A 14757-nucleotide genomic window follows, 5' to 3' on the forward strand; every position below is an offset into this window, starting at 1 on the left:
GACACCATCAAAAAAGTGAAAAGACATCCCACAAAATGGGCAAAAATATATATAAATCATATATCTGATAAAGCACTTGTATCTAAAATATATAAAGAACTCTTGCAACTCAATAATGAAAAGACAAACAGCCCAATTTAAAAATGGGCAAAGGATCTAAATAGAGAGTTCTCCAAGGAAGATGTACAGATAGCCAATAAGTATGTGAAAAAGATACTTAGCATTATTTGTCAGTAGGGAAATGCATACACATTCCAGTGAGATACTATTTCATACCCACTAGGACAGCTAAAACTAAAAAGACAGATAACAAGTGTTAGTAAGGATGTGGAGAAATTGGAACCCTTATATAGTGCTGATAGGAATGTAAAACGGTGTAGCCATTTTGGAAAACATCCTGGCAGTTCCTCAAAAGGCTAAATAAACACAGAGTTACAGGGGGCTTCCCTGGTGGCACAGTGGTTAAGAATCCGCCTGCCAATGCAGGGGACACGGGTTCAATCCCTGGTCCGGGAAGATCCCACATGCTGCGGAGCAACTAAGCCCGTGCTCCACAACTACTGAGCCTGTGCTCTAGAGGCCGCGAGCCACAACTACTGAGGCTGAGTGCTACAACTACTGAAGCCCGTGCGCCTAGAGCCCGTGCTGCACACAAGAGAGGCCACTGCAGTGAGAGGCCCGCGCATCGCAGTGAAGAGTAGCCCCCACTCGCCACAACCAGAGAAAGCCCGTGCAGCAACAAAGACCCAAAGCAACCCAAAATAAATAAATAAATAATAAATAATTTTAAAAAACAAACAAACATAGAGTTACTATATAACCCAGCACTTCCTCTCCAAGGTATGTACCCAAGAGAATTGAAAACATACATTTACATAAAAACTTGGACACAAATGTTCATAGCAGCATGGCTCACAGTAGCCAAAATTTGGAAACAATCCAAATGTCCATCAACCAATGAATGGATAAATAAAATGCAGTATATCCATACAATGGAATATTATTCAGTCATAAAAAGGAATGGAGTACTGGTACATGCTACCATATGGGTGAACTTTGAAAACATTATGCTAAGTGAAAGAAGCCAGACACAAAAGAACACATATTATATGATTTCACGTACATGAAATGTCCAGAATAAGCAAACCCATAGAGCCAGGTTGTAGATTGGTGGTTGCCTAGAGCTGGGAAAGTTGGGGGGAAATAGAGAGTGACTGGTAATGGGTGAGGGACTTATTTTTGGTGATTCTAAGATCAATTGTGGTGATGGTTGTACAACTCTGTTCAATAACCATTCAGAAGCAAAAGTTGTACACTTTAAACGAGTTAAGTTGTATGGTACTGTGAATTATTTTTCAATAAGCTGCTGCAAAAAAATCTACCAACCAACATAAAAAATAAATAGATAAAATACAAATATAATTGTCTGGAAATAATAGATTCGATGCTAGCAAAGAATCCAAAAGTAACCTGGGAGGTCATGTAGCTAGAGGATGAGCACAGGTGCCCTGAGATCAGACTGTTTAGTTTACAACTGAGTCCTGCTGCTTGTTGGCTGTATGAAGTTCCTCGGGTTCTCTGCGTTATAGTATTACCTGTTAGTGTGTTATACTGAGGCTTAAATGCGATGGAATGTTATAAAACAGTTAATGCAATTCTTGACCCATAATAACTGCTCAGTAGATCTTAGGTCGCCTCCAGTTGGATTTTTCACTAGGCTTCTCTGCCAATTTCATATTGAAGTTATTTTCTAAAGCTTTTATTATCATAAAAATATTTACATGCTTATTACAAAAATTTCAGAAACTAAAAAAGTCAGATAAAAAGATTATGTCTCAATCAAGCTGTAATTTTTTAAAACATCAAATAGGAAAAGAATCATCCAGAGTCTCTCCTTAAAGACAGCTATTCCTTACGTTTTTTCTTCTTTTTCCTTTCTCATTCCTTGTTGAGATCCTACCATATGTTAGACTTTATATATTTAAAAAAATTTACTTAATGTGGAAAAATGTTATTACAGATGCTTCAGGAACATTTTTAATGTTTCAGATTCTGTAGAGCATTTCCCTAATTTTGGCTATTTAGTTGGGTCCAGTTCCTGTGTGCTTAAAGCTTTTTATATATTTATACTTTCCTAGGGGTAGATTTTCCATTATTTGGTTGAGAAGTTTGAATATTTGGGGGGCTCTTTAACTTTTCTCTTCATAGACTTTCCAAGTTATTACAGTTTTTTGGTTTGGAGTTTTTTTTTTGTTTGGAGAAGATTATTGGGAAATTCCTTTAGTATCCCTTAATGATCAAGGACAGTATTGCTCTGCTTATAGCTCATAGTCTATAACCACTGGTTAACAAAAGGTCTTTTTCTTGGGCTTACAATGGATTTTTGCAGTTAGAAAAGAATTCTCACATACCTTTTTGAGTGGTTCTTTCCCTGGAAATTTGGGGGGTGGGGAACTATTTGTTATGAAGAATAAATGCTGCCAAGTTTCTTAGGAGAGAGAATCTTTTCACATGTCAGTGGTTTCCAAAATTGACAGAGCCCTCGGATACTTAACGGTATCGTATTTTTAAGGAGTATTTCAAGAAATATTCTCATTAGAATATGTAACTAATACATTTCAGGATTGTTTGATTGATGATTAGAGTCAGATATTAGTAACAGAGGAGCGGGAGATGCAGCATCTTCACAGTTGCATAAACTAATTTAGGAGTGAGAATTTAAAAATCATGCAGGTGTTTCTGGTTGTTATAGCCTCAAGCAAGAAAGCCCTCCCATAGGATTTTCTTATTTCTTCATCTGGGCTGGGACACTGTAGTTTTGTAGTAGCTTAGGAGGGTTTGAGAGCAAAGGGATAGTGAGGTAGAAAGGGATAAAAACCTATTTTCATCTGAGGAGTGAGAGGGGCGTTGCACTTTAAAGAGAAAATTGCTGCTCTACAATAAAATCTTTGTATGCCAGTCCAGGACATGATTGCTGTTCTTGAAAGTTTTAAGATTTTGCTACTTAGAAATCAAGAGTAGGTGCTTCAGCTGTGACCTTTATTATAGAGTATAGTTGTAGCTTAGAAGAGCTAAGAGGGGGATATCAGATGAAAGGACAGTGATTGCTGGAGGACAGAAATAAAGTAATGCTGACAGGACAGGAGGAATCAAGGCCACATGGAGGCCCTCTACAAAAACCCTTAAGATAGGAAAGCTTTTTTTCCAGTGCTTTCTAATTTTTTTAAAACCATTCTAAACATCAGTTTTGACCTCCCTGTTGTTATATTAGGGTTTCTGGCTCATATTTCTCTCATAGATCTCTGTTGAATTGCTGAACACACCTTTTCCATCCTACTTGCCTATCAAGGCATATTTTTCTTCCTTTGAAAATTTAACTGTATATTTCTTTTTCCTGCTCAGCTACTGCTTCAGTAGGTGTTCTTCCCAACTTTCCTGACTCTCTGTGTCATACCACAGTCTTATCCCCACACTTTGAAACAGATACGTAAGTTATAATGTAGATTGACCTCTAATGAAGATTCAGGATTAGCCAACCCTTCTCTTGGGGTTCTTTCTTTGTTGGTTACTTCTCAACTTTGATGCAGAATTTGATCTTTAAGCTGTAATGTTTATAGATATATGGAGAATGTAAATAGAAAAAAACCTTTAAAACAGTGATTCACCTAATTGAAATCTTAATTGAGTGGAAAACATTCTGATTTGAAGAGAAAGAATCAAAAATTGAGAAAATAGGAGATCCTTGTTGTTTCCAAAGAATAGATCTTAGGAGAGGTAGATTTTGCCTTAGTACATTGAAGGATTTTTAACCTTTCAGAGCTATCTAAGGATGACCTCTCAGTTAATATGATAACCCACTTATATTTGCATATACTGATTTATATTTAGAAATGTAGATTTTATTACAGAAAGCTGTGTGGATATGGGGAAAATAAATTATATACACACACATAAAATTCCTTAAGAGCCCTTGAAATGAAGCATAAAAGTTAAAGTATAATCATTTTTGTTATTTTTAGATATTTTAGAATATAGTTTATGTAAGGAGTAAAATCAAAGGCCTATTATTATCTTTTATTTCTGGAACAATAACAGTATGCTTGATGAAGAAAATCTTTCCCCGGCAGCTTGGGTAGATTTTTTTTCTTCTAATCATATAGCTATTTGCTAGTTAAATGAATTACAGTTGAACCTTTTGCTTCATTTATCTAAAATGGTGTGTTGACCTTAGGGAAGTGGCCATTTTCTTTCTTTCTTTCTTTTCCTTCCTTTCTTTCTTTTGCCTTAAATAGATTAAACTGTTGATAAATACTTGCTGCTATTTAGATTACATTTGAGAAAAACTTCTTACCAATTGAGTAGGTTATGACTTCTGTAGCTGCCTGGAAAGGCAGTAACAAGATGTACAGTTAGTTACTATACTGGTGGGTTCCTCTTATGTGCATTTCTCAACATGACACCCAGGAAACTTAAGCTTTCTGTTCTTAGCAAGCTTACTGACAGATCTTTATGATTCTAAAATCCAGGATGGTCAACATTTTGTGGAGACCTTGACAGGTCATCTTCCCCTTCTAATCTTCTCCTTCCTCATTTCTATAACTTAACAGTTACAAACCAAGTGCAGCCTGAAAATGGCATCCAAAGCAAGCCATTATTTATGTTGTTTTGTGACATTTAGGAGAGAAAATTAAGTTTAGAATTGAGTACCTTTCACTCAATATAAAAAAAAAAGTAAAAGTTCTATTTGTAGTATATATACTAATAACTCCTGAGATCTTTCTTAGTCTGTACTAGTTCCCTGTCTCCTCATTGTTTCCTGACACAGGAAGAGTCCAGGCACAGGAAGGATGACTGCCTGACAAAAATGTTCTAATGTGCCCTCCACTGCAGATTAGTGAGCTGTAGGTTTCTTTTAACCCCTAGGTGCTTTAGTCTGAATCAGTTTCCTGTCACCTCACTATTTTCTATTGCCACTACTTTTAAGAAAGGTTTCTTTCCCTCCTTGACCCATGATGAACCAAAACATATTCTTAGCTCTACTCTCCCACTCTTATCCCTGCAGCAAGTACATATCTAATTGGAGAGGGTTTTTTTTTTTTTTTTAAAGCCTTTTGTTAGATTATACTTTGGGATTTTACTTCTGTTGCTAAGGAAACAAGAGGGTAAGAATAGGTTAAAAGAATTTTTTTTTTCCTTCAAGGTGTTAGTGACAGGTCTTAGTGATATAAAAGACCGATGAGAAATAACCAGTTTCAATGACTCTCTTAGGCATTATTTCACTGAAGTTAAAAGTAGGAAAGTGAAGACCTTGGAATGAGAGTAGGGCAGAGGGTGGAGAATACAAGTTATTACAAGAATGGAACGGAGTAGTGGCCTTTGCTGTTTGCCTTCCTCTTCCTGTCCTGTCCTTATCACAGTTCTGTCACAGGGTGAACCAGTGCTGGATTGCTGATGAGGCTTTCGGGAAGCAAGGGAAGTTACTGGCTTTGTAGCACTAAGATGGAAGGATTGAAGAATAGGGTGTCTGAAAGGCAGCTGACAGGGCTGGTCAGTACTCAGTTGACCTCACCTAAAAGGGACATACCTAACTTTTGAGGGGTCCCTAAGTCATTTGTGGACTGCTTTTTAAAAGATATTCTTCCCACCTTTCATCCATTTCAGCATATAGCTCTCTCTAGGCAAAGACCTAAGGAGACAATATTAGACAGAAAGAACATGATCCAGAATGATTCTGTTAGCTAGTAACTTTTCCTTTTGTTTGTCAATGATCATATAGTAAAATTGACTTTTTTGGGGGATTGGCATACAGCTACATGAATTTTAATACATGTATAGATTCATGTAACCATCCACCACAGTCAGGATACTGTGACACAGGATATTGTGTGAGAATAATTCCATCACCACCACTCCCCCCAAATTTCCTCATGCTATCCCTTTATACACACACACCCCTCCTTAACCTCTGTAATCACTGATTTGTTCTCCATCACTCTAGTGTTAAATCTTTTTGAGAATGTCCTATGAATGGAATCGTACAGTATGTAATCTTTTGAGACTGTCTTCTTTTACTCAGCAATAGTTAGTGCCTTTGTGATTTATCCAAGTTGTGTATATCAATAGTTTGTTCCCTTTTATTGCTGAGGAGTTTTTGGAGATTATGAAGAGAATTGCTATAATCATTCCCTTGCAGAATTTTGCATAAACATAAATTTTCATTTTTCTAGGGAAAATGCTCAGGAATGGGATTGCTTGTTCATATAGTAATTGTATCTTGAACTTAATAGAAACTGTAAAACTTTTCCAGAATGGTTGTACCATTGTGCATTCCCAGCAGCAGTGTATGAGAATCTCATTTGCTCTGCTTTCTCATCAGCACTTGGTATTGTCAGTATTTTTTATTTTAGCCATTCAAATAGATGTGTAGTGACATTGCATCTTGATATTAATTTGCATTACCCTAGTGAACATCTTTTCATATGGTTATTTGCCATCTGTATATCATGTTTGGTGAAGTGTACGTTCAAATATTTTGCCCATTTTTAAATCAGGCTGTTTGTTTTCTCATTACTGAGTTTTGAGAGATCTTTATATATTCTGAATACAAGTCCTTTGTTGACTATGTGAGTTACAAATATTTTTTCCCAGTCTGAATTAGTATTTCATTCTTTTGACAGTGTCGTTCATAGGGCAAAAGTTTTTTTAAAAAACAATTTTGAAGAAATCGTGTATCATTCTTTTCCTTTTTCCCCAGCTTTATAGAAATATAATTGACATATAACATTGTGTATTTAAGATATACAATGTGACAACTTGGTATATGTATATATTGTGAAATTATTACCACAGTAAGATTAGTTAAGACACCCATCACCTCATGTAGTTACCTGTTTTTTCTCTTCTGGTGAGAACTTTTAAGATCTACTCTCTTAGCAACTTCCAAGTATATAAAACTGTGTTGTTAACTATAGTCACCATGCTGTACATTAGATCCCCAGAACATACTCATCTTGTAATTGGAAGTTTGTATTCTTAACTGTCTTTACCCATTTCCTCCACCCATCTGCCCCTGGCAACCACCAGTCTACTTCTGTTTCTATGAGTTTGGTTTATTTTTATTATTTTTTGAGTTTGTGGGTTTTTTTTTAGATTCCTCATATAAGTGAGAACATACAGTATTTGTCTGTCTGACTTATTTCACTTAGCATAATGCTCTCAAGGTCCATCCATGTTGTCGCAAATGGCAGGATTTCTTTTATGGCTGAATAATATTTCATCGTTTATGTGTGTACCACATTTCCATTCATTCATCAACAGACACATAGGTTGTTTCCATGTCATAGTTATTGTAAATATTATAAATGCGGTAATGAACGTGGAGGTGCAGATATTGTAAGGAGTAAAAATATTTTGTTGTTCAGTTTGGCAATATGAATCAAAATCCTGAAAATCTTTCTTGCATTTTGAGCCATTAGTCCTTCCAGGATTGTATACTAAGGAAGTATTTACATATGTGTGCAAATACTCATCTAAGAGGATGTTTATGGCAGCATTTTTTTTTCTTTTATTTTTGGCTGGGCCGCGTGGCTTGCGAAATCTTAGTTCCCTGACCAGGGATTGAACCCAAGCCGTCGGCAGTGAAAGCGCAGAGTCCTAACCACTGGACCAGCAGGGAATTGCCAGTATTTTTTTTTGAATAGTGAAAAATTGGAAACTCTTTGCCCAATAACAGGACACTGACTTCTTCATACACTTATACAATGAAATACTATGCAGCTATAAAAATGATTTGGTAAATAAGAGTTTTAAAGCATAGAAAGAAATAGGAATTAGGGAATTAGGAAGTAAAATTAGGGAAATAGGAAGTAAAAAAATAAGTTACAAAGCACAAGTTACAATCTATTTCTGGTTAAAAGTGTCTATGCACAGAAGAAAAGGGCTAGATAGAAGGATATTTATCAAATTAGTAACAATCCCATTTATTTTTCTTTCTTCAGTGAATACTTATTACTTTTGCAATAAAGAAAACAATGCCAGTTAAAAATAGTGTCTCAGAGTAAAGTTTTTATGGCCATATTCAAGTTCTCTCAAGCTACTGTATCTCAGGATTATGTTTAAGTAGTCTCTTTAGACTGTTGAAAACTAAAAATGAAGGATAAAACTAAGAGTGAGTGTATCAGTCAGTTTGGGCTACCATAGTGAAATACCATAAGCTCAAGTGGCTTAAACAACACAAATTAATATTCTCATGGCTCTGGAGACTGGAAGTCCAAGATCAAGGTGCCAGCAGGGTTAGTGTCTGGTGTGAGATGTCCCCTTGGGCTGCAGATGGCTGCCCTCTCATGTGCTCAGATGGCCTTTCCTTGGTGCGTGTGTGTGGAGGGGGAGAGGAAGGAGAGCACAAGTGAGTGAGCTCTCCTGTGTCTTTTCTTACAAGGACACCAATTCTGTTGGATCAGGGCCCCATTCTTATGACCTCATTTAACCTTAATTACTTCCTTACAGCCCCCATCTCCAAATATAGCCACACTGGGGGTTAGGGCTTCAATATGTGAATTTTAGGGGGATACAGATATTCAATTCATAACACCAGCCTTGTCAAATAAGCATCACGTCTGTTCTAGATTCTGTTAAGCAGTGGCAATAAGGAGATGAGTAAGACATAGTTTCTCCTCTCAGGTTGGTTGTAGAAAAATAATCTAAAAGAAAAATATATCACCTGCGATTCCTCTACCCAAGTATAGCTTTTTACTCTAGACATTTTGGAAGAATAGTCTTTTTTTGTGTGTGAAATATAAATGTGTGTGTGTGTTGCATATGTATATATTGGCTTTTGGTCAGATAAACTTTCAGAGATAAAGGAAGAGTGTTCTTTAACTCCACTTTTGTGAAATATTTGGGATAGACGAGACTTTGTTCCAATAGGTAGAACAGAAAATGTTGAGAAATTAGTTGCTTTTTTTCCCCTGAACATAGTATTTGTGTTTTGGTTTTTTTAAAATTTTTATTGGAGTATAGTTGATTTACACTGTTGTGTTAGTTTCAGGTGTACAGCAAAGTGAATCAGTTGTACATATACATATATCCACTCTTTTTTTTTCAGATTCTTTTCCCATATAGGCAGTATTTATGTTTTTATTTGAAGAAAGAGGGAATCAAAAGAAATATGAGAGCTAAACCTTTGAAGACCTATATGAATAGTTTTAATCAAGTTTTACTCCCATGATTTTCTGTTTGTAAATTTGCAAAATAATTCTCCCATTCACCTTTTAAAAATCTCGTTGTTCTTATAGGCCACTCTTTGTTACTTGGAATTTACAGTTTAGCTGACGCGAGGTTATGTGAAATTTAAATTTTGTTAAGTATAGAGTGTCATTGAGTTCAGGTTTTATTTTCCAACCAGTACTTGATCTGTGATGCTGTTGTGCTTTAGCCACCTGCCAAGTTGGGTGGAGAGTTGTTATCACTTATGGAATCTGAAGGGGTCTAACCAGGACAAGTTTTCAGAGAAAAGGAAGTAGACCAAGAGAATAGACATATTGACATGGCAAAGATTTCCTCAGCAGACAATTTTGGAAATGGTATATCAGTGCCCCAAAGATCTACCATGTAGAGAATGACTCAAAGATGTGGACTTGAAAAAAATTTAATTATATAAATTTTCTCTATAAAACACCTATAGAATATCTAAACTTAAGATTTTTCATATTCCTTCCTTTGATAGTGGATATTGAGACTAGAAGATGGGACAGGAAGAAGAGATGGAAGTGAAAAGGAAATAAGTAATATGAGAAGCTTGAGAGTATGGGGAGAAGACTGGGGAACAGAAGGATTGAAAAGCAGGAAAGTTAGAAGATTCCATATGTAGAAGAAAATAGTACTTGAAAAAATTTGTGAAAAGACAAGAATAAAATAGGGAAAACACAAATACATAATAGGGAAAACACAAAATAAAAATTGTAGCTGTTGTTTACTGAGGAGCCATCCGTTCTGGGCCAGGCACTGTGCCCCTGTCCTCTCGTTTCTTTCTCAAAACCACTCTCTGAGGTGGAGTGCTGTGTTCTCATATTACACGTGAGGAAGGTGAGACTTGGGGCCCAACATAACTAAGCAGTGAAGAAGTGCTGCCTCAGCACTCCATATTGAAGCTTTCCCTTTGATTTCCCTTTGACTTTTTTTCTCACAAAGGTCTTGCTTAGGTTTCCCAGGATTGTGTTGTGCTTTTCTTTCTCTCTCTCTCTTTTTTTTTTTTTAATTACAAAGGTGTGCAGGAATAAAAAAGAAGAAATACAGGTTTAACATTAAGTTCTGTGTCAGACAACAAGGTTATCAAATGAAACTAGTGGTAACTGATTAGAGGCCCTGTTACTACCTTTGTTTCCTTGCCTCCACTTTTCTCTTAGAGAGAGGTTTTCCAAAGAAACCTCCCTAAATGAAGGATGGAATAATCACATTTCTTTACCAGACAGCAGCACAATACAAGATGATCTTCTGGCACACTGTTGCTATGAACTTTGGCAGATACCTCGCAATTCTTGTTTCATATTTTATTTTGAGTGTTTGTCAGGAAACCAAGTGACATCCTGTAATATAATCAGATATTTCTTTTCAAAAGTAATACTGTGCCAGTGGGAAATTTTTTTTAAAAAAATTAGAGATAGGCTTTGGAACAAAACATATTAAAATCATTACAATGACAATAAAAATAAATTTCACAGGGAAGTTATTCTGTAATCTTGCTACTATGTATGGACTTTGGAAGTGATTTTATTTTTCCACCAAAATATTTTTTCTTTTTTTTTTTTTGATAAATTACTTTTTGTCGTTTATTTCCTGGAATATAGGTAATTATGGCACTAGAGGACTTTAAAGTTATGTTCTGAAACCTGAACTCTGTTATAAAAGAATATCTGAGGTTAACATTCTTTTAGTATTTTCCTTTATCTCTATTCCCTTTATAGTCCCTCATAGGTGTGAATAAACTTCTGAAATTCTCCCTTGATTGTCTGGGGTTTTGGCTTTAAATTATATTTCATGTATACCAAGGAGCAGGTTTGGTTATTCACAGTTTTTGTGAGGCCTATAAATTTTATTTTGATTTATTTTAGAGTTAACCATGTCAAATGAAAGTATGCTTCCATCTAGAGAACTTAAAGGTAGTATTAAGTGTATCTTCTCCCCCCTCCACCACTTTTTCTTAAGGCTCCTGTTCCAAAGAGTGCACTTATTCCAGTAATTCCCATCACCAAATCAACAGGCTCCCGGTTCCGGAATAGTGTGGAAGGATTGAATCAGGAGATTGAAATAATAATTAAAGAGACTGGGGAAAAGGAAGAACAACTTATAGTAAGTACTCTTGTATCTTAAAATCATTCTTATACATTAACTTTTCTAATTATTAAGAAAATTCACAGTTTTGGTTTCCGTATTTACATGGGTTTCTTCCTTGTTGAGAATGAAAATTTTCTCTTTTGAAAAACTTTGACCTTTGCAAGTGAATGAAAAGTTTTCATTTCTTTGCATCTCATAGAGACAACTGATGTGACTTAAATTTGGATCCTTGAACAGAAGCTATTTTTTGTTGTTCTGTATTTAAAAACCCCTAGACAGGTGATATGCTTCTTATTGGCTATAACTCTATTTAACAGAAGTTTAGCTTACGAGTTTGTTGAGGAGGGAGGGATATGACATGGAATACTTTCTAAAGTATGAATCTACCTCTTGCTTATGTTAGTTACTGTTTGGTTGACTGTATCATCGAAGCACAGTTCTGCTTACCTATAATACATATAAGAATGTGTATTCTATTAACTATGACACGCATAAGAGTGGTTCATATATAAGATATAAAATTTCCTGTTTATATTTAAAACCATGTCACAATATATTTAAGCTTTCATTCTTCAGTGAAAGAGGAATTGGGGAGTTTAAAGTAGTGTTTTATTGACGCCTAAGATTCTCTCCCTTAAGATTACAGGTTGGTTTAGCTTAGAGAAAACGCAACTGCCCACACCCTCTCCTTCCCTCCTCCACTGCATGATGGGGAAACTTTCTTTGATGCAATAAAGGTAAATGTACCAGAGGTATACAGGGAGCTGGTTTCCCTGCGGAGTGAGTCACACAAGCTTCCCTCTGAGTGTTCTCCTTGATTTCCGTGTATAATTAGCACTGCTGTGATTAAGCTTTCTCTCACTTAGGAAGGTTTCTTTGAAAACCCTGTTCTTGGAGGAAGTGGGCAGGGGGAGAACATAGCAGGGCCTGTCATCAAGTATGACTAGTTTACACAGTGGATAACGTTTTCTTCTAATGTGGAACCTAGAGTTGCACCTAGATTTCTCCTCTTTTATAATGGCCTGTTTTTATAATTTTAAAAATAATAGCACATGATAAGTAATTCAGTGCAGTTCATCCTTCAGCAAGCACTGACCACGCATGTGCCAGACCCTGGGAATACAGAGGCTCTGTTCTGCCGCTCAGTGTCCAGCGGGGGACAGATGAGACAGGGGTGTCCCCACGGAGCAACACAGAGGCTTCTTTCTCGCGAGGCCTGATAAGGAGAGGGTTTCTGACTTTTGAGTCTTCTGGAACAACAGGGGAAGGGTGACGTTAGGTGCATTTCAAAATCAATGCCAGGGACTTCCCTGGCGGTCTAGTGGTTAAGACTCCGTACTTCCACTGCAGGGGGCACAGGTTCAATCCCTGGTCAGGGAAGTAAGATCCCACAGGCCATGCGGCATGGCCAAAAAATTAAAAAAAAAAAAAAAAAAATCCAAAAAGTTCCAAAATCCAAAACTTGAATTTGCCACACACCAGCAGCTATTTACATAGCATTTGCATTGTATTAGGGTATATAAGAAATCTAGAGATGATTTAAAGGATACAGCAGGATGTGCATAGGTTATATGAAAAATCAATGACAAAAATACTTATGTTTTTAAAATTTCATAACAGCCACAAGATATTCCAGACGGCCATCGTGCACCTCCGCCCCTGGTGCAGAGAAGCAGCAGCACGCGCAGCATCGACACGCAGACGCCCGGCGGGGCAGAGCGGGGCAGCAACAGCAGCAGCCGCTCCCAGTCTGTGTCCCCCACGTCCTTCCTCACTATCTCCAACGAGGGGAGCGAGGAGAGCCCTTGTTCGGCTGATGACCTGCTTGTTGATCCCAGGGATAAAGGTACAGTGCAGGAGGAGTTTGCTACCAGATGATAAGTGAATACCACCTGTTGTATCGTGCATTCTGTTCATTTTCTAGCAGAGCACACACACTTAGGGCTACTAAGATAATTACTCTGAGATGTGTTCAAAACATAGATTTAAAAGAAGTGGAGTACAAAACAGTAGGTTTTACTGTGGTGCTCAGGTGATGGTCTAGCTGGGTAGGTTTATGGGCTTTGGTTTGTACCTTTTTATTCCTTTTTTGCACTTACTAATACAAGCTCCTTATTAGTGAGAGACATTCTTTTTGGTATAAATGAGATAAACATTTGTCCTGATAAGCATTTGTTCTCTATCACCTTAGTTGTCATGTTTTTACAATCTTACTACTTTTTAATTGAATGTGAAACCTTCAAGTTACAGTAGTGTGTTTTAGGATCTGTATTTGTGATATTTCTAACAAGAATTAAGCTGATTTATATCAATGCAAGATGAGTATTCCAGGCAAGCCTGGAGTAAAAGGTGGTGGTGGTGGGCTACTTATAGTATTAAACCACTTGCCCGACTCAGAAAGTAATTGGAGACATAGCACTTTGCATATTAGTTACTAATAATATTCTTACTTTTTAAAACAAATAGGGCCTTTCATCTCTCTGTATCAGGGCAGTGTTGTTTTAGCCTAATCCTAGTTATTATTACATGAACTTGAGAGCAATAATAAGATATTTATTATTAAATAAATTCTACAGCTCAGTTTAGTAGTCATTCATTTAGAACTTTCTACTTGCAATGTGTTGAATGTCCTGAAATGTTCCATGTCCAAAGACAACTGGTCATTACTGCCAGTCACCTAAAGTACTTAGACTATAGCAAGTACAGAGGACATAAGATTTTCTGAAGAAGTCACTTCAGACAGTGGGCAGTTGTAAAATTTTATTATTTGGACCCTTTTTTGTCATCTTCTAGGTTAAATAAAACATGGCTATTCCAGACCAACACCCCAGACCAATTAAATCACAACCCCTGGGGACAGGACACAGGCACTAGGCATTTTTGGTGCCCCCAGGTGATTCACGTGCACAGAAGTTTGACACCCACTGAACTAAATCCTTTGATTGGGCCATGTGTTTCTTGTCAGGAGTTGGCATAATTACTTCTGATACTTATTGTGAAGATTAAAAGGGATAGTGAATGCAGCCCCTGGTACTTAGTGCTCAATCAGATGTACCCCTCTCCTCACAAATTAAACCATGGCTATTATAATCTGTCCCTTGATTTCCCATACTTTCTACTTTTACTTCAATAACATATAGGAACAACGTAAGTTTTGTGTCCTGCTGTATTTGACTTTAGGAGACTAGTGACTGGTTAGCTCCTCTGATCTCTTTTATGAGAAGGGGCTACAGTGCTACCGCCAGCAAGGAATTGTAGTTTAGTTGGCACAGTCAGACTCTACATATAGGACACTTAGGGAACATGTCTAGAATTTCAAGTTAATATAATAGAAACTGAGGACATCAGCTCTGGACAGGAATACCAGAGTCAAGAAGTGTTCCCTTTGGTAGGGTTAATTTATAAAGATTTCAAAATCTTTGAGCC

The 14757-nt window shown here is 36.8% G+C and overlaps 1 protein-coding gene across 1 annotated transcript in view; it reads left to right on the forward strand.

The window, feature by feature from the left end:
• Positions 1-14757, forward strand: part of FAM117B (family with sequence similarity 117 member B) — an 82444-nt gene that overhangs the window by 57253 nt on the left and 10434 nt on the right. Inside the window, exons 5-6 of the mRNA XM_061186563.1 lie at positions 11203-11346; positions 12952-13177. Of these exons, the coding sequence (XP_061042546.1) occupies positions 11203-11346; positions 12952-13177 (370 nt within the window). The remainder of the gene's footprint in view (positions 1-11202; positions 11347-12951; positions 13178-14757) is intronic.

This window comes from Eubalaena glacialis, chromosome 1 (genome assembly GCF_028564815.1).
Source record: "Eubalaena glacialis isolate mEubGla1 chromosome 1, mEubGla1.1.hap2.+ XY, whole genome shotgun sequence".
NCBI classification, from domain to species: Eukaryota; Metazoa; Chordata; class Mammalia; order Artiodactyla; family Balaenidae; genus Eubalaena; species Eubalaena glacialis.